General features: G+C 30.8%; 1 protein-coding gene across 3 annotated transcripts in view; it reads left to right on the top strand.

Annotated features, from left to right (window-relative positions):
- Positions 1-203: 203 nt before the first annotated feature.
- LOC100372533 (potassium voltage-gated channel subfamily KQT member 1-like) overlaps positions 204-20,449 on the top strand; it is a 129,483-nt gene continuing 109,237 nt past the window's right edge. Inside the window, exon 1 of one of the 3 annotated variants that reach the window (XM_085507845.1) lies at positions 204-520. In XM_085507845.1, coding sequence (XP_085363971.1) covers positions 249-520 — 272 coding nt within the window. In that variant the 5' untranslated portion in view covers positions 204-248. The remainder of the gene's footprint in view (positions 521-20,449) is intronic. The other 2 variants (XM_078011909.2, XM_085507846.1) reach the window with 2 other exon arrangements.

Here is a 20,449-nt window from a genome sequence, read left to right as displayed (position 1 = left end):
CCTCGTCTCCTCGTAACATACATGCTACTACCGGTAATTTGACAAGAAATTTTTCCAGGAAATTTTTCCTCTTTCCAGAAGCTCCAGATTGTATTTTTATCATGTATTTCCTTTTTTCGAGATAGGTAGAAATGAATCGCAGAGGGCTCGCCACTGAAATGAAACGCTTGGATAGTCACTCTTCCGAAGACTCCGCCGACGAGTGCCCGAAGCATGCCGAACGCCGAGCGCTGCGTGTGGAATTTCATATGGCCGATGATGAGTGGAGGGATAAAACAGATGAGAATAGTGACGATCCGCACATTGAGCTACGTCGCAAAGTAAAACGCGAATTCCAAAAACTCCACGGCCGCCGCCAGGCCGGCCGATTAGCCGCCCCAAGAATGAGTTTATTGGGAAAACCACTGCATTATCGTCCAGCAACTAAAAGAGCGCTGAAATATCGCAAAACGCAGAGCAAAATCTATAACTTTCTGGAGAGACCGAGCGACTGGAAATCTATAACATATCACGTAATAGTGTAAGTACTGTGTTTTGCCATCGTCTGCATCTTTGACGTTATTTTGCTTGTGACATTTCATCTCTAAAATTGTGTTTTTCTATATATTCTGACTCACAGTAGGTGTATTTCTTCACATTTTGGTCCATTGTCACTGTTTATTTCAGCATCACCGTAAAAAAACGGTTTTGGTTTCTACTTACAGCGAACAACGGCCATACGATTTTATTTAGCTTACTGTGTATTGTCACTGCCGCCGTACATTATTCGGCACACAATTCGGCCTTCAGGCAAACAACATGTCGTTAAAAATACCACGTTCTCTATGCCTTTTTTAGAGGGAATAGTATTCATTCAGGCTTTAATATTTGTCGGTGTAATTTTATTTTAATTTTTTATTTGGCGCGTAATTATCATGCTACGTCTGGCCGTTTGATCTGCTTCAACACGTACACATCGCTCGTAAAATCGTGTTACAATGTATTATGGTTATTGTTTTTTTTGTTTTTTTTTAAATACCAAAACGGGAGTCTCATGTCAAATATGTTTATTTATATTCATCGTGTAGTCTGCTGGTAATGCTATCTGACCAAGCCTTTTTGTAGATCGTGTTTTACGGCAGCACGAACATTCATGCATTAAAAAAAAAACGATGACATTTCGTAAGAGCAGGAGGATGATGTATGCGAGTGAGTTAGAATCGATAGACTCACTCCAGAACATCGTCTTCTACTCCAGCCCAAGAATGAGATATGCATACGATTGAATAGCGCTCCTCGTGCGGTTGCAATTGATTTTCATAAAATATGGGACTCATCACTGAAATTGAGCCTTAAACATGGATGACATTTCAGTATACATGTTGTATCCGTAGCCATTCTCATACGCACCAGCATTTGTAATACAACGTAGCCGCCATTGTGTTTTTTCCTACGCCGTGGACAGTGCTCGTCGATGGCTTGCTGGGCTTTTATCGAATTCACTACCCGGCTTACCGGCAATGCGGAAATGTGGAAAATGCCCCGTTCTTTGTGTTTGTGCCTGTTGTATCGCCGGTCTCCACACGCTCGGTGTCTCGGATTTCAAGCACGCCGAATTCATTTGATGTAATCCGGGTAGTATCTAATACAGCGTGTTTAAAACATAGACTAATCGGCACAGAGAAGCTTCGCAGCGAACTGGTCGAAGAAAATCGCTTTTTGTTTGCGAAAAATACTCACCGCAACGCTCGATTATATCGTGTTTTACTCCCCGTATGTTTCTCTAGCATTTGTCCAAATATTATCTATTCACGAGAAAAACGCAGCCATGTTTTGATTACATCGTTTGAAATTATAATTTCACAAGTGGCGGGGGGGGGGGGTGAAATTCAGCATGATTCAAAAGCGTTTATTTCCATGGCAATATAACGTCAAGTGAAGTGATATCAAAATGTAGTGAATTCAAAAGAATCTTGTAATTCGAGGCAGGTTTTTCAAGATTCATTATTTTTCTGAGGTAGGTGTTCCAACCCACACTGAACATCTTGAGGAAACCATCCTAATATTATAATGGGGTTATTCTTGTAGCGAAAACCATTGTGGCATATTTACTGAAATCAAGAAAACATGGGTATTATATTTTCAGATTTACATAAATGTACCTAGCATGAAGTGTAATTTGGTGAATACCGAAGAAGGATATGTGACATGAAATTTTAAATATTAAATCTTAGTCCTCAAAATGAGCTGCATGGAAATACAACTCAGTGATTTCTATAGCTTATCAAAATATCTATATAATGAAATAATTTATTAAATTTGAGAATATTGTGAAACAATCACAATTATTAATTATTCTCATCAGATTTATAATTTTATAAAAAATTTAATGAAAAAAAATGTATTTTAATTTTTAATAAATCTGTGCATTTTGTTGGTGTACATGCAACGAGTTTACATGTTATATTTCTATCTTCATTGTACCAAGGATCATGCCAAAAAAACAGGAGATTAGGTATTATATCGTATGAAGATGCTGGTAGTGCCCGAAAGCTGGCACCATGAAATCAAAAACACCTTTTGACTCAGGCCCATTAGAAATGCAAAAATTCTATCATAGTGTATTCCAATTTCTGTCATTGGGGATTTCCTCTGTTTTTGTATGCCATTATGTCGAAGATAACACTTCGCTTTATACATACATGTGCAATGTTAGAAGAAAAAAAGTTCGATTTCCCACTGGTATTAAGAGAAGAAATACCAAACAGTAAAAACATCCATGTTATTCTTGCTGTATATGGATGCTATTCAGACGATGTCGCTGCTCGCTTGTACCCACAATAACATAATGGATCAATTTGTATCCTATGTTAACTAATAAAACTAAGGATGGTGGCAAATTATAGGCAATGTAAGTCCATATAAAAGATAGTTTAAATTACACCATTCGCCTAGGCATAAGTGTTTGCTTGTCTTATAAAGTGTCCACCCCCGTTCTTTAATACTCTTCAGAATTCATTGATAACATGGTCAATTTCACACACAATAAAAAGACAAAGCAGAAAAAAATAAACGGTTATTTGCATAAAAAATGTGAAGAAATTCCTATGAAATTTATATTGATCTGTTTTTCTTGCAAATGTTTCATTTAAATATTACCCTTGGACATGCATCACAAACAGACTGGCTGGCTGACATGAGCATACATCACAGACAATCCGTTTGACAATAAAATAAGAAACCACAATTTGCACTTGATGCATGTAGGAAATCAGGTGGTATAGATCTAATCTAGGTGAAATTACAAAATATGTAGTTTATTTTCTGTGAGTATTATGTCATATAAAGCTTCATATTAAAACTGTTATTCAGTGTATTTTTTGATAATGTTTGAAAACGAGAAGAATTTGAATTTTTTGATGTTAAATTTACATGCCTGGGATTGATAACATTTTCGTATGGAATCCAAATAATTACCGAGTTCGTTCATCATTCTCAATAATGTCTGTACTTCATGTTAAATATGAAAGTCTATTTGCATTAAATTATGAAATTTGGTGCAGTACACTTGTTGAGCTGCCTTGTGGTGAGTAGGAGCCATTTGGGTATCTCATTTGCATAATCGCTTTGACCCTGACAATATGTGTGTTGAAATGTTACACATGGTCTATTTCATTCAGTCATTTGACTCACCTGTGCTTAATGTCCATGAAATTGACACACTGCTAAAACAATGGCAATTAATCAGTCATTCTGTTGTAATTTTTGAATTGTTATTTAATATATACATACACAGATTAGGAAAGCTTAATGCCTTATATCTTGTATATGTGTATTTTGAGCCATGTATGCCTAAATGACTCAAATTTTAACAATTCAACCAGATGTTGTGGACATCGACCTGGTGATGTTATTTTTTTTTAAATATTGTGGTGCTAATTGACAGCTGGGGACATTAAGTGTCACTGATGCCCTCACATGGTTAATTTAAGTATATTCAGTACATTTTTGCCACATAAATCATAATATCCTATCCGTGACTACCTGACACATAGGGCTTTACTACCATGCTATTATAATCGTATTATGTCATTTTGATGTGTTATACCAGCATCAACTGGTTCTGGTCTAACACAAGCACCTGTGGATTATATTATCACCATCAGTTCCCTCTTTTCATCACAAATTCACAAAAAAAGAGTCCTGTTTATAGTCTGTATTTTCCTTCAGAAGATTGGGGAAAAAATTATTTGACTAAAAACTGAAATTCAACCCTAAGTACCAATCGGACTCTAGAGCTAATGATCATACAAAAAATGTTTATAGATGTGTTTATAATAAAAATCAAATCTTATATCTTGAAAATTTAAATTTGAAAAATGTCAATGCTACGTGTAGATTAAATCGGTACTTCTTCTAAAATCTATTTTCATTAATCAATATTGAATCAAAGTCATCTAATTATATATTCATAAACAAACATAATTCATATTTATATTCTGGCATCATTTGCTTAATATAAGGTATCTCATGATAGCTGAAACACAGATACAATGACTGTGGGTTAGAAAAACATTGCGTTTAATTCATTTTCATCTGTTATGACCCCGTGCGTGATCTTTTGGAATTTTATCCTCCAGCAAGTTAGTCTCCTTAATACTTCAAATTTGAAAACAAATGGGTAATACTGACGCAACTTATTTTGCTTCAATACATGAGCTGAGTGTTATACATCTATGATGTGTTTTTTATTCCCATGACAACTGGTACCAAATCAACATAATTTAATACAAATTGTGGCTAATGCCTTTCCATCATGGCTGACATTAATTAAGAAATAAAATTTACATACCCAATATGACGACAACATTTTCACCAGCTGATATCTCATTTTTTAAATTTTTAAACTGAGTTTCAGATTATTTAAATTTTATTCACATTTTTCTGATGAAAAAAAAAAAGATTGTTGAAAAAACTGTTAAATTTACTCTGCTATAAATTTCTGTGATTTTATAATTCGAAGCATTTGTGAGAATGAACCAGGGTGAAATACTGCGACAAAATGTAATGAATTTTCATAACAAAATTTGGTGACAACAATTCACAGTAAAGCACTTAAAATCAGTGTTTTCAATTAGATAATTACTGTGCACTGCGAGGATATTTTTCTCCAAAAGCTGCTGTGACAGCCTAGAAATCCTTGAAGCTAAAACATCATGTTATGCTGTCTCCTGATTGGTCACAATTTGTCTAGCCTGTAATTAGAGTGGTTTACACTATGTATTTAGTCTTTAAACAATTTTAATGCCAGTACAGTTGAAAATGTAAACCTGAATATATTACGGCAGAAATTAGTTTAAAGGGTTGTTTTTAAGACTGAATTAACCTAAAAAGAAATCGGGTCAATAGCTGCACTAATGTAAATAGTGGATTTAATCTAATATGCAAATAACAATTGAAGTGCAAGTCAAATAAACAGATACCCTATCTGCTATGCTATGCTTTGTGCGATGTCTGTCAGATAATACACATTCAAAATATTCATTGGAAATTGTACAGTTTTGTATATCTTCATTATTGATTGTGATGTTATTTCTCTTATCATTTGGGTAAAATTTGTATACAAGAAATAGTTTATTTACTTGCTTTCTGTTTTACGGCTCCTGTGAAAAGCTGTACAATGAATCTGTTTATTGTGAGGATTTAAAGATTTGCATTTCACGATTAAATAAATGTACAAATAAATTATGTCAGGATAATCTGCTTGTAATGACACCCCTTGGTTGTGTCAGAAAATAAAAAAAAATGTACATTTACATAACGGTAGCAGTTTGTGGTTCTGGTTTAAGAAAAGTCTAAATAATTGTCATTATAGTTTTCCTTGCCAGAAATGATTAGTAAATAGTTGAAATTTTACATTGAATGCAAGTAGGGATGAAGAATTTTGAACGGATTTATTAAAATCATGTGATGAATGGATGAGAGCTGTTGAGAGCTGACACTAAAATATAAATTCTTTTGTTTATATACATATACAACATTGAGTATCTGATCTTTGTTTTATACTCATAACTCACGAAGAAGTAAGCCAAAGATGAATGAAGACCAGAAATATAAGCAGCTCCTGTTAATGAACATAATTTCACTTGGAGCAATATTCCTATATTCTACTAATTACTCTTCAGACTAATTAATCAAATAAATAAATGTACCAGTACTTGGCAATTTTAATATTACATTGTACCTGGAAATGAAAATGTACATTTTATAGGAAGATAATGATGAGAGTAGTGACGGTCAATTAAAGTAAAACCTAAATAAGCATTTATTGTTATGCTAATAAGCAAACTTCTGTCTGGTGGTAGTGAGAGTAATCCTTACTTAATTTTACCTTCATTGAGGTAACAAATACAAGTTTACCACTAGAAAATGACTTTTTTTTTCACTTTATTGTAACTAAAATCTATTGCGTTCGTCGATGACAACATGGTTGGTTTACTTGTTGATGCCTACATTCTATTAGGGACGACGTCAAAAGATTGATGTCGGATAAAAAACTTAATTCCTTTAGTTTTTTTCCAAACCCCCCTACCCCCCACTGAAACTTAATTGTTAAATATTGGTCATGGCGTCAGACTACATTCACCATTAAATACAAATTGATAATCGGACAGTAGTATTGCGTTGCAGTTGGTTGTCGGGTGGGTGTAAAAAGATTTTACAAATGCACCTCATTTGATGCACAGATTTACACTTGAACCAAACCATTTTTCTGGGTTTTTTTTCCTTTTCGGTTATTTCTGTCCATGATCTGATAGATTTTTTTGACTTCATTAAAAAATAAAATCGTTTTTGTAGGATGGAAACTTTTTGAGGTCAAAACCCCCCACCCCCAAACTAAAGGAAATAAGTTTTTTATCCGACATCGATCTTTTGACGTCGTCCCTTAGTCAGTTCAATATTGCGACGGAAAATGCTCTAAAATGTGTTAGTCATCTGGTTTAATATAGGCTACAAAGTTATAAAAGTTTCAAGCCATTCTACTTGTTTGACACATCAAGTGTAAATTTAATTGTTTTATATGGGGACCATGCTGTGCTAATTGTTACAGATGTTGGCAATGTTTTTCATAGAAAAAAAACATGTTAAGGTCAGGCCCAAAAAATAATTTGCTCTTTTCAAATGAATTTCTTTTGGTTGTGGAGTACTTGTGGGCCCGTTCCTGGATGATTTTCTTTGTGGATTTGCTGCTTGTAAAATTTTCAAATGTACTTATTTTTTGAGTTTACGAGATTGCTCCTATTTTCGGGGTTTCGGAGATTGCAGGATCACATTTTGTTCAATTTTGCGTAATACAACTGATGACTGAGATTTTCGGTCTTTGCTTCATGAAAAATTTCGCACACCGCCCCTAAAACATTTCTCATAAAAACTATGTGTCTAAAGGTAAATGTTCTATAAAAAAAGTCAACAGGTTCATGACTTTGACCTTGTGACTTTTACAAAACATAGCTGATCCTATTTACAAGAAACTTCAAAAGTGTATTGTTTCGATTGGTATTTTTTAAAAATATTTGATCTGCTCAGTAGATTTGCCCCGACAGCTCATACATCATTAAACAAGGACTTATCCATCATGTCTATCAGGATAATTGAGTTCTCAGTTCGTCAAATAGGAACATGTGCTGCTTTGGACCATTTTGGAACTTTGCGTCATGGGAAAATGGTGGCACAGAAGACAATTTAATACTTAAAACAGGACATAGTAAAAGTGCCCAGTCGTGCATATTTTGATTAATGGTTTTGGGGGTGATAGAAAACAAAGCTATTTAAAAAAAATAAAAAATTGGGCTCTGGCTAAGTCAAACATTATATTAGCCATGATGGATATTGCTATATTATTGTTTTGATCTTCACCTGGAGAGAAAAAAAATCAAGATATTGTCAGATTTAGAAAAATCAAAATATACTTACTATGATATCAACTTTAAGAAATATGTTTCCAGATGTTATCAATTTATTTTGACAAGATTGTGACCTTTTTCTGGAAATAATGCCTGGCTTGTAATGTATCTATCAGTGGTGAAAGTGACATAATTCAGAAAATAATTCACAATTGGTGACTGGCAAAGGGTTAGCAGAAGCCAAGAATCCATGTAATTCACCATCTCGACTGGCGAAAGGCTAGCAGAAGCCCCGAGTAAACTCAGAAAGTAATTAACCATTGGTGACTTGTGAATTTCTTCAGAGTACTCATTTGATTCTTCAGTAACCGATTTATTAACATGTGACCACTTGAAGGTTGTATCTAATATTAATTTTCAATTAGTATAAATTATATGCTTTCATAAAATATATAGCGTGATATGGTTTAAAACAATACTTTTATGAACTTGTTAGTATAAGTTTTACTTCCTGAAAACCTCTACTCCATTCTTAATTTTCAAATTGTTTGTGTGTTTCATAATATGATAATATTATTGGATGAGTCACATTATTTGATCGTAAAGTGAGAAATTTCACCGTAAACACTACATTTATTAGTTATGAAGAATTGTTTCACTTCGTACAAGCTTTGCAGAAGCACAAATATACATTGGATGTTCCTGTTATAATACATAATATGTATCAAATTTATTTAAAAGTAAAGGCGAAAATTTATTTTCGTTTACTCGAATAGGGTTAGGGTTTCTAAAGTGTATGCTTTGAATGACCATTGCGGGCGCGATACAAAAAAACACTGTGAACATTTACTGAGCCATTATAGATCTGCTTCCAATTTATTTGCCACTTTTATTCATTGGATATATGGTGTCAATTTAGATTTGTTTTCTCTTATTCTGATTAATTTTCTAATGGTTAAGATTCAGCTGGTTTGTCATTAGCGTGATATGATGATAGCTCTGATCATGGGGTGAAGATCAGGTCAAAAGTGAGACTAAAAGGTTAGAATTAGACCCCCTACTAGTCTTTGTGTTTATATTGTGTTGTGTGGTATTTGGCAGGTCAGAAAATCCCAACTGTCTGCAGTTAATTCTATGGTTCTCCAGGAATCCAATTATCAAAATAATACAAAGCAGTGAATGAACCTGCAGATACTTCGCATTAATATTACGATGTGGGGATTAATAATCGTTTCCTGCTATAATTCTCAAATTATAAATTGGTTTCTTTGACATTAACATTCCTAACACTGGGAAATCATTTTGTTAGATGTGATGATTATGTTGTTTGAGTACAACAATTTCCACACAATTAGAACAATGAAGTTTTAATTATATAATGTTTACTAAATGGTTTTGTGTATCAGTAGTTGCATAATTGTTTCAGAGGAGGAGTATGGGGATTGTATATATACTGCCTGCTCCAAGTCCTTCAATTTGAGTGCAGGTTTCTTATTGAAGTAAGATATCAGTTATTATTACGGTAGTCATTCTGTAATGTAATAGTATGCTCAAAATCATTTTGGATACAATTTTATTATTATCCAAACCGAAAATACATAATATAGATGATTTGAAAATGTTATTAAAATTTATTAAATAATTATAATAAATAATTCAAATCTAACGAGTATACTATTAGCTTGCATGGACTTAAAATGCAGCCCTGGTAGTGGTAATCATGGTAATTGATAGTTCAAGCTGAATCCTGCATGTTTTAATCCAGTAATGACCTTGCCACATTTCTGCATTATCATAAATTGACTAGATTTGATTTTTAAGTTGAGTCAGTTGAAAAAAGTATTTATTTTTTAATCATATATATATATTTATATAGTTTTAATAACTTATATTAAAAATGAAAAAAAATTATGTTTATTGAGTTTCCATGACAAATTTGAGACTCCCTAAAAGATATATACAGAAATATTTAAAAATTTGTTGTCTTCTCAGTGAATAACAGATACTATGGCAGTTTGTAACTCTGCTAATGGCATCTTTGACCTTAAGAAATTATTATTGTAAGGTCCCTACATACCATGGGTACAGATTACTAGTGAAGCTTAACACAGCCAATTATTCATGCTTCTGAAGTCTACTGAAGAATTTGTCAGTGTTCCAAGCCTGCTGCATACATTCTAGCCCTTTTGTAAACAGAAAAATTAAATCATCACAAAAATGAAAGGATGATTTTAATTTAGTCTTGAAATATAAGTCGTGCATCAATCGTTTGTACTGTTTACAATTTGTGAGTAACATATGTTGTTCAGTTTATATGTAAATAGAGAGACAATCTGAAAAAACAACATCATTTGGTATCAATATGATTGATTCCTCTAAGATGGGTGCAAATATTGATATTAAACTTCAGTTTTAATTTACGATCGTTTATTACTTCCCTACTTAATATAAAGTTCCCTCATTTTCCTAATCCCTAGTATGAATGATGTGTGTACTACAGAAACCATGGTTTAATCTATTACATGGGTAATTCTCATATTACCTACCTTATTTCCTCTATTAGAAGCAAACATCCATTGTATTGAAATTGTCAGTTTGACCATAGGTACACCTCTGTCATTTACATATAAAGTACATGTGCTATTATTAGAGCAAATACTGTATTTGAAAATTTTGCAAATGTTTGATCTTTAAAAGATGACTGCAATATATCCAGAGATGCTGAAAACTGTCCTTTCTGGGTGGATTATATCCCATAATTCGCATATATCTGTACAACTATGTGTAGGTCAGTAGACAAATTGCAATAGCAGATTATAATCTTGTTAGAATTTGATTTAAAATTCATGTTTCTGTGACAGCGCTGCCATGAAGACGATTGGAGGGTATACCAATTATGAGATAGATAATCACTGTTATTATGAATTTTTTTACTGTCAGTTGACGGCTGTTGGAGCAAAGCTGAATGTGTTTCCTTGATTAATGATAATTTTCTTTTCATATGACAGTATAGAATTTAGGCATGACGTAAGTATATGGTTTCTTCCAGTATTAAAGAGAAAGTGTTTCATGAAAAAACAAATATTTATTCAGCCTGTTTGTTTTATGTGATGAGAATACTAATTCAGTTTGTACGTCATTGCGTCAGGTCTTCTGACCTCCTTCGTTCCCTCCGTTTACAGAGAGTAAATGAATACGGCAGGTCCAGGGCATTATTGCCACATAGAACACTCAAATATTATAGTGAAGCCTTTTGAACTGAATTCCGGTACAGTTAACCTTGTCTAAATTACACCAGTACAGTGCAAACATGTCTAAATTGAACACAAGTACAGTGAAACCCGTCTAAAAATGAACACAGGTAGTGAAACCTGTCTAAACTGAACACCAGTACAGTTAAACCTATCTAAGCTGAGTACCAGTACAGTTAAACCTGTCTAGACTGAACACCAGTACAGTGAGACCTGTCTAAGCTGAACACCAGTACAGTGAAACCTGTCTAAGCTGAACACCAGTACAGTGAGACCTGTCTAAGCTGAACACCAGTACAGTGAGACCTGTCTAAGCTGAACACCAGTACAGTGAGACCTGTCTAAGCTGAACACCAGTATAGTGAAACCTGTCTAAGCTGAACACCAGTACAGTGAAACCTGTCTGAGCTGAACATCAATACAATTAAGCCTGTCTAAATTGGACACCAAAAGATCTGAAAAAATGCGTGTCATTTATGGAGCCGCTTGTTGTGTTTTTTTCTATATAAAAAAATGTCTACGTAAAAAAGATTGGAGAAGGTATTTTTAGTTTAATCTAGTTTCAGACATCTACTAATAAGTAATAAATGATATAGTAGTAATTAAAATGATAATTGTTTTCATAATTAAAATTTCAGAAATATTTATGGAAGGCAAGTATTAAAAACTGTCATGATCAGAATCTTTGAGCAATTAATTTTTAATTTTACATGATTATTTCCAGACTACCATAAATTAGAAATAAAACAAGTCTTGGCCAAGTGATCAGGTCTAAGGAATTTGTTAATGAAACAGGTGAAAATTATTACTGTGCTATTTTACTATGGCTTCAATCAAATGTACTGGGTATGTGTTGTTGCTCAGAGCAATTTATTAATTTGCTCTCAGGTGTGTCAAATCGTCACTGTCAAATTTTAGTCATCCATCATCATGAATAATTAATTTTATTATGAAATGTTTGCGACATCAATCGTAACTATAAAGCAGTAAACATGTAAATATGCAAAACGGTTACATTAAGTCAAATAAAAAATGTTGTGGTCCCCATAATGTACTTTTCAAAAAGTAGGTTGGTATGGATTTTTTTTTTTATTTTTCTATATATTTGTTCTTTTATAGAAGGACAGTTTTTGAGTATCCTAAATCATGTTTAAAGCCTATTTTTACATTTTACATTTCTATGAAATCACATTCAAAACACCATTTTCGTGAAATTTTCTCAAATATGACCCAAAAAAAGTTCAGAATTGGGCAGTAAAAATAGGGCGGGTCGAGTTATTGGAACTATTATTTTTTCTACTATTGTTTTTTCTCTAGGCCTTGTAACTGTTGTGTTCTATACCATAAATATATTACAAACATACATATGGTTTCCCTATATATATATATTCTGCACTATTCTTTATGGAAAGTTGCTGGTATAAAAATATGTAATGAATAATATGTAGCAAAACACCATAATTAGAATCATTAATGACATCATCATCATTGCTAAAACTATAATATTTGTGATATACACTTTCAACAGCTTGTCGCATCAATAAATCTTGTATTATATGTAAAATCAAACATAGATACAAGACAAACAAAGTTCATAGCGTTGTTATGACATCAAAACATTACATGTGATTTGAAAAATGTGAAAGTATAATGGGGGTATTTTCATGCCTAATATAGTGCTGCTTTTCATATATGATGATGTAAGGATGTCTCAGTGCCATATTCCCCTCTCAAAAATCGGCATTCCACTTTGAGCTGCAAGAAAGAAATTCAAATTAAGAATCAAATCATTTGATTTTGCAATGTTCAGTCTGTGCCTTTCTCGCAATATGCAAACTCTCGCAGTATCGCCAATTCACAAAGTTATGATATTCCATGGAAAATGTAGGATGGGGGTAATATAAGCTCCTTTACTGAATGACAATTTTGACAATATTTATTCTGTGAAAATTGGTTAGATATGAATAATGAGAGTAGACAGGATTGAATTTCTTTGAATTTATATACATGTAATCTTAAGTAGAACACAGGACAGAACATGTTGGTTATATTTATGTCTTGAAAGACTAATGAGTTCTTTCCTAGTTATGAGGCAGTAAAAAATGATTGTGCCCAGTGTCAAATATGAGAAAGGTCTGCTTTAAAATAATATTGCTTTTTTCTCCTCGCTTAAGATAACAAAAAGTAAATGCTTTTGTACTAGACATTATTGGAGAACCTTTGAGCTGATTTTCTGGTCTGGGACTCGAGAGGTAAAAAAAAAATGTTTGTCATTTCTGTGTAATGCTTGCTTCAATTTCCATTTCTTCGAATATATTGTAGCAAATATGTTTAAAATTAAATCAGGAGGTTAATTTTGAAGTCATCGAAAATTGTAAAAATGTAGAAATTATACTAGGTTCGTAACAACATGGAGTCACATGGAGTCACATTGATTTTCAGGAAATATTGTCCAGGAAATTTTGTCCAGGAAACTGCTATTGATGCATCAAATCATGAAAATTCCTGGCAGTAAAGAGTTTATATTATTTTAGGAGGGGGAGTCAAGAGTAATGAAAGCATGTTTATTCTATTAAGAGTGTACTGTAATTTGGTAAGGCATTGAAGCTTCCCTTGAGGTGCACATACAGACACAGGCATCACATTGGCTCCATTTTGTCCCTTGTGTGTTACAAGCCTGGTAGACAAGAATTCCAAGTTTCAGTCTGGATTTCTTGGGTGTGGTACTTGTATGCAGTGAACTATGTGAGATGGGGAATCAGACATAGTTTCGCTACACAAGTTATTTTTTCTCCTTTTCCCAAAAGGAAAATATGTGTGAACAATTCTTGCTGGGGTATTGTGGTTTGAAAATTATCTGAAACTTCACATGTTCACAGTTGCACTCTAATACAAGTGATGAGGCACTTTAGACAAGGTGCTATCAAAATATATCTCTATATAGTGCAGTCCTGAGAGATTTTCTTTCACTTTGTCACCATGGCAACATTGACATTTTACCAATTTGTCCTTGTGAAAACTGAGGGAATAGATAATTATAATTTTTCTACCATGATAGGCCCCTACTCCAACAGTGTATATAGTATGTCTGTATGTCAGTCATTTCCCACGCAGACCTTAGAAGCAGCTACTGCTGAGATCTTGTTTTGAGAAAGAGAGCCAGGCATGACTTGTTTTTACCCTCCAAACAGTGTTTCAATATTTTTTGTCCTTGCATACATTGTAGACAGGGGAAACGGTGAATGCAATGATAAGCAGTACAGAAATTAATATCATAATAATGTGAACTTAGAATATTTTATTTATTTATTTATTTGTTTATTTATTTATTTATTTATTTATTTATTTATTTATTTATTTATTTATTTATTTATTTATTTATTTATTTATTTATTTATTTATTTATTTATTTATTTATTTATTTATTTATTTATTTATTTATTTATTTATTTATTTATTTATTTATTTATTTATTTATTTATTTATTTATTTATTTATTTATTTATTTATTTATTTATTTATTTATTTATTTATTTATTTATTTATTTATTTATTTATTTATTTATTTATTTATTTATTTATTTATTTATTTATTTATTTATTTATTTATTTATTTATTTATTTATTTATTTATTTATTTATTTATTTATTTATTTATTTATTTATTTATTTATTTATTTATTTATTTATTTATTTATTTATTTATTTATTTATTTATTTATTTATTTATTTATTTATTTATTTATTTATTTATTTATTTATTTATTTATTTATTTATTTATTTATTTATTTATTTATTTATTTATTTATTTATTTATTTATTTATTTATTTATTTATTTATTTATTTATTTATTTATTTATTTATTTATTTATTTATTTATTTATTTATTTATTTATTTATTTATTTATTTATTTATTTATTTATTTATTTATTTATTTATTTATTTATTTATTTATTTATTTATTTATTTATTTATTTATTTATTTATTTATTTATTTATTTATTTATTTATTTATTTATTTATTTATTTATTTATTTATTTATTTATTTATTTATTTATTTATTTATTTATTTATTTATTTATTTATTTATTTATTTATTTATTTATTTATTTATTTATTTATTTATTTATTTATTTATTTATTTATTTATTTATTTATTTATTTATTTATTTATTTATTTATTTATTTATTTATTTATTTATTTATTTATTTATTTATTTATTTATTTATTTATTTATTTATTTATTTATTTATTTATTTATTTATTTATTTATTTATTTATTTATTTATTTATTTATTTATTTATTTATTTATTTATTTATTTATTTATTTATTTATTTATTTATTTATTTATTTATTTATTTATTTATTTATTTATTTATTTATTTATTTATTTATTTATTTATTTATTTATTTATTTATTTATTTATTTATTTATTTATTTATTTATTTATTTATTTATTTATTTATTTATTTATTTATTTATTTATTTATTTATTTATTTATTTATTTATTTATTTATTTATTTATTTATTTATTTATTTATTTATTTATTTATTTATTTATTTATTTATTTAAAGGGAACCTCAATCCAAACAACATAATGACCCCTAAAGAAAAAGCTCCACAAATGTAGGAGAATGCAATTTAGACTTTTTTTATAACAGTTTTCATTCTCTAGATATTCAACTTTTCATCATTAATAAGTAGTCAGCCATCTTGATTCTCAAGCAAAGGATTATGGGTAAAGTATGACATCATAGAATCTGTTGTCAGAAATTGAGAAAATTATTTCATCTATAACATGAGAAATACTGATGCGAATTAGTTCAAATTTTCGTTGTGCATATTACTCATGTATATAATTATAGTAATGGAAATGGGAATTTTACAAATACACATAAAGTGAAGATATTGTTGAAAACGTTAAAAAAATAAAAATCAATATTTTAGTTGTGAAATATAGAATGTCACTTTTGTGTCCCCTTTTTGCACTCAACATGTGATATATCACCTATATAACCTACTCACGTTGGTAAATTGTATACAATATAAGGAAATTTTAGCATTTGGTAGAAAAACATAAAAATAAATATTTTCAGTTCTGTTTCCATGACAACTATTTTATAAGCATGGATGGCACCATGTACTTGTACTATGTATGCTACCAATTTCTAAACTTTCAGCCAATTTGAAGTTGAACTTTTGAAGTTATAGATGAAATCATTTTCTCAATTTCTGACAACAGATTCTATGATGTCATACTTTACCCATGATCCTTTGCTTGAAAATCAAGATGGCTGACTACGTAATACCGATGAAAAGTGGAATATCTAGAGAATGAAAAGTGATACAACAAAACTGTAAATTGCATTCTCCTACATTTGTGGAGCTTTTTCTTTAGGGGTCATTATGTTGTTTGGATTGAGGTTCCCTTTAATACAACCACAACAGCCATATAACGCCAAAAACAGTGGTGTGTTAGTAGACACATTTGTTAAATACAATATAGCAGTAAACAAAATTACAATCAGAAAATATGTTTTAAAGTAGACAATCCCAGATTAAAAATTTCGCAGTTTATGTTTTATTAAAAAAAACCTAGGCAAACGACTTAATAACCCATTCTTAGTGACGTCAATGTTTCCAATTGGTACTACGTCAAATGTGTAAACTGAAAAAAGAAGATAATTTACAACAACTACCAGGTAGGTAGGAGATGATTTTAAATCTTTATGATGCCGCCATTTTATTTAAACGTTTGTCTTACTTCACAAGTTTATCTTACAATAAACTGCCCCCAAATACTGTGTTTTAATCAATACTTCTGTGACTACTGCTAGTCATTGTGTTGGCATGGCAGCTAAATCAAATCTGATTCCCACTTTTAATATTAATTTTAAAAGAAGATACTCACAAGTTATTTTCAGAAAATTTGAATTAAACATGGCAATTTGTAAATTCATCATTTGTGAGGTATACCTTCATATTTGCTTGCAGGTGGATAATACTATCTTAACATTATTATCTTTAAATTAAAGGCTCTTGCTGCTAAAAATAATTGATGTCAGTCACTCTATAAATATCCAATGGTTTATGAATACTCCAAATAGTAATTTACTCTCAAGTTTCCAAAGCTTAGATACTGGGCACTCTTCGTAGTCTATGTAATTGTTGAAATTGAATACAATCCTGTTTCATGTATATTTTTGGCAACACTAGAGTCAGTCAACATAGTATAGAAATGAAAAATTTCTTTCTAACATGCATGAACTTTTATTTGTGTAACCATCAGAACGTGATAAGTGGAAGATTAATGTGAGAGAAGTATGGTGAGGTAGATTAATAAGTTTAATATGTAGTATGTGGCACAGTGACTGTACTTCATGGCATGTCTAATTTAGATATCCATTAAATGGGATATAATGTTTTGTCGAAAGTTTGTGAGAAAAGGCTTGGAACATACAAACATGGAAAGAGAAATGATAAATGCGCTCACAGCACAGAGAAAAGCTGCACAGATATAGGCTTTGCATTATTTGTAACTTAAGACATTGATGGATGGCACTGCTAAAGATCTGAAAAAAATAAAAAAAATATTTCCATATAATGTTACTAAGTATTAAGAAGACCTGTTATAGGAAGGTTTTATGAAAAGTAGCATGGCTACATTTGCCCACAATGCTATTGAATAATATTTACCCACAATGCTACAGCATTGTAATAAATTACCCATGCAACTGAATAAGCTATACCCACAAAGCAGCGTGGTATAACTTACCTACCATGCTACTGATTACCTTTACCCACAATGCAACTGAATGACTTTACCCACAATGCAGCATGATAACACAGTTACCCACAATGTCATCTTTTCAAATTTGAAATTATTTGTATAAACTATGTTAAAGTTGTTCATTCTGATTTGATTTGGAATATGTAGTTATTTTTAGATATGTGAGATGATTGTGCAGTCAGACATGAAAATGCACAGTTTATTGATAAAATTCAGTTCTTTTGAATGACAACTGGTTTCTTGTCTGGTCTGTCAAATCTGTGTGAACAATGACTGAGTCTTTCTTTCCCTATTCTACCTCATTATGTTTTCCGAATCCCTTCAAAAGAAATTCTTGATTGAAACGGCAACGTAATTTTGCCTAGAATGAAAAATATGAAATTAACAGCTCAGTCATGTGGATGGAGTCAGAAAATATTACTGGTGGAATTCCATGGGATTTGCTGCAATAATAACACTGATCAATGATGAATGCCGATTTCATTGTGTTTTGTTAATGGGATTGTAAATTTATGGCACTTTGGAATGTTTTCATCATCACCACGGCGATTGTTTTGAAGATGAAGTAGAATCCCATCATAAATTCAAATTTTTTTACGGATGTGAAATTTATTAGTAGCTTTTATCAACACTTTTTCAAGCAAATTTTATGGTTTTTAACACATGTCAATAAAGTATTCCGTATTTTGCAAGTCCAAAACACTTTTTCAGTGATGTTTTACATTTTTTTTAATAAATTCATTTGATTGTATATTTATAATCGTATTTTTCATACTGGAGATCAGTGACGACATTACTTGGGCATTTAACTCCCGCAGTATGTGGATTTATTTAAATATTACTAACCAAATATGAGCTTTTGTGCCAGAGAGCAGGAGTTTACTTGCTCAGTATATAGGAATGCGTAAAAGTGGATGCATATAATAAGATACGTAAACAGTCAGTCTCATGTTGTTATTCTCATTTTTGTTAACAAATATAAATCAAATATATAACACTTTTTTTTCATTTTTTTTGGCCTACTTGTTATTATCTAGAAACAAAATGTGTTCACTAATCTATGTTTTTACATTGTCTACTTTTCACTTACTTTTTGGCTAAATAGGCTTTGAGTATTAGATATTTCACTTTTGTAAAATATTATCTAAATTGGTGAAAAATTCATGTTTGCTTGGTCGGTTCCTTTTCCATGCATGTGAGCTCTATTAAAAGTGCATCCTTAATACAAGCATGTAGGCCTAAAACCAATAGGTTTGGTAAGATTACATGTATATGTACACCATAATGGATGCAAACTTTTAACAGGTAATTCATTTGATGTGCATGGTATAGTGAATAATATCAACTGAGTCAGTAAGCAAGATGGTGAAAATTAAAAAAACTCCTTTGCTTTGACTTTTGACATTGAAAAAGTATGGTATTATTTGAAATATCACATTCATAAAATGTTGATAACACTGTATTTACTCTATTAGAAATGCATGCATGGTAAAATTGATCCTGTATATAATGTTTGATTTATGTGCACTTATATTATGGATGCGCTTCTAATGGAGCAAATAGATATGATCTCATTAAATAAGTTTGGCAGGAAATGGCATTTGTAACAAGCCTGATATTTCATAATTGTTTATATTGTAAAAAAAAATTATTGTATGTGGACTGGGTGATACCATTATTTAGTAGTTTAGTTGTGTGGAAGGTGTATGATGAGGAGCACTTTCATTGCCCCTCTCTTGATGGCTGTTCTACCTTCATGTAAATAAAATCATCCTATTGCTTCAGAAAGCTTACCAAATTCACATCAACCTCAGCAAATTTTAGACTTGTGCTGAAATTTGCATGACTATACGTCATCAAAAATGAAACGAAAATTATAATAAGATGTATATGACAGTAGCAGCGTTGATTTCCACTGACTGTATTAGTATTCATATAGCAAGTCCTTTTATAGGTAACATACTGCTGCGTATAACATTAATACAAACACCTATACGCAGCCAAATGTGATCAAAGATATCACACTGTTTGCATAATTTATTGCTCATATTGTATCTTCAGCATCCCATATTAGAGGTTTCTATATTAATTATTTTTATTGATTAATTTAAAGAAATTCTCATAGATAGGTATAGTGTTTTGCAATTTAAGTACAAATTTAATTTATAAAGGTTGATTTTAAAGCTCACCATCAGAATTGGCCAGCTTAAAGAGATTTGGATCAAATTGAAAATGAAATGTCGCTGTCTTCATACTTTCAGGGAGAGAATTCCTAGTCATTGATACAGAAAACGATAATAATTATGAGGTCAAAAATTCTCAGTTTTTCTTAGCCTTTATCGGTCAGGGCTTTGGCAGGGCATATAAGCAGATCACTACATGTGTTGTTAAAATAATAGATCTGTATGTGAAGCACAATGCTGGCTCATTAAACATGATTTATTTTGTCCATGCACACAAAACTACAAATTTCAGAGAACATCAACAATGCCTAAGGGTTGATGCATTTAGAATC

Source organism: Saccoglossus kowalevskii, chromosome 14 (assembly GCF_978046115.1).
Source record: "Saccoglossus kowalevskii chromosome 14, keSacKowa6.1, whole genome shotgun sequence".
NCBI classification, from domain to species: domain Eukaryota; kingdom Metazoa; phylum Hemichordata; class Enteropneusta; family Harrimaniidae; genus Saccoglossus; species Saccoglossus kowalevskii.
The sequence above is the reverse complement of the archived record's forward strand: the minus strand, read 5'-3'. Positions and strand labels throughout refer to the sequence as shown.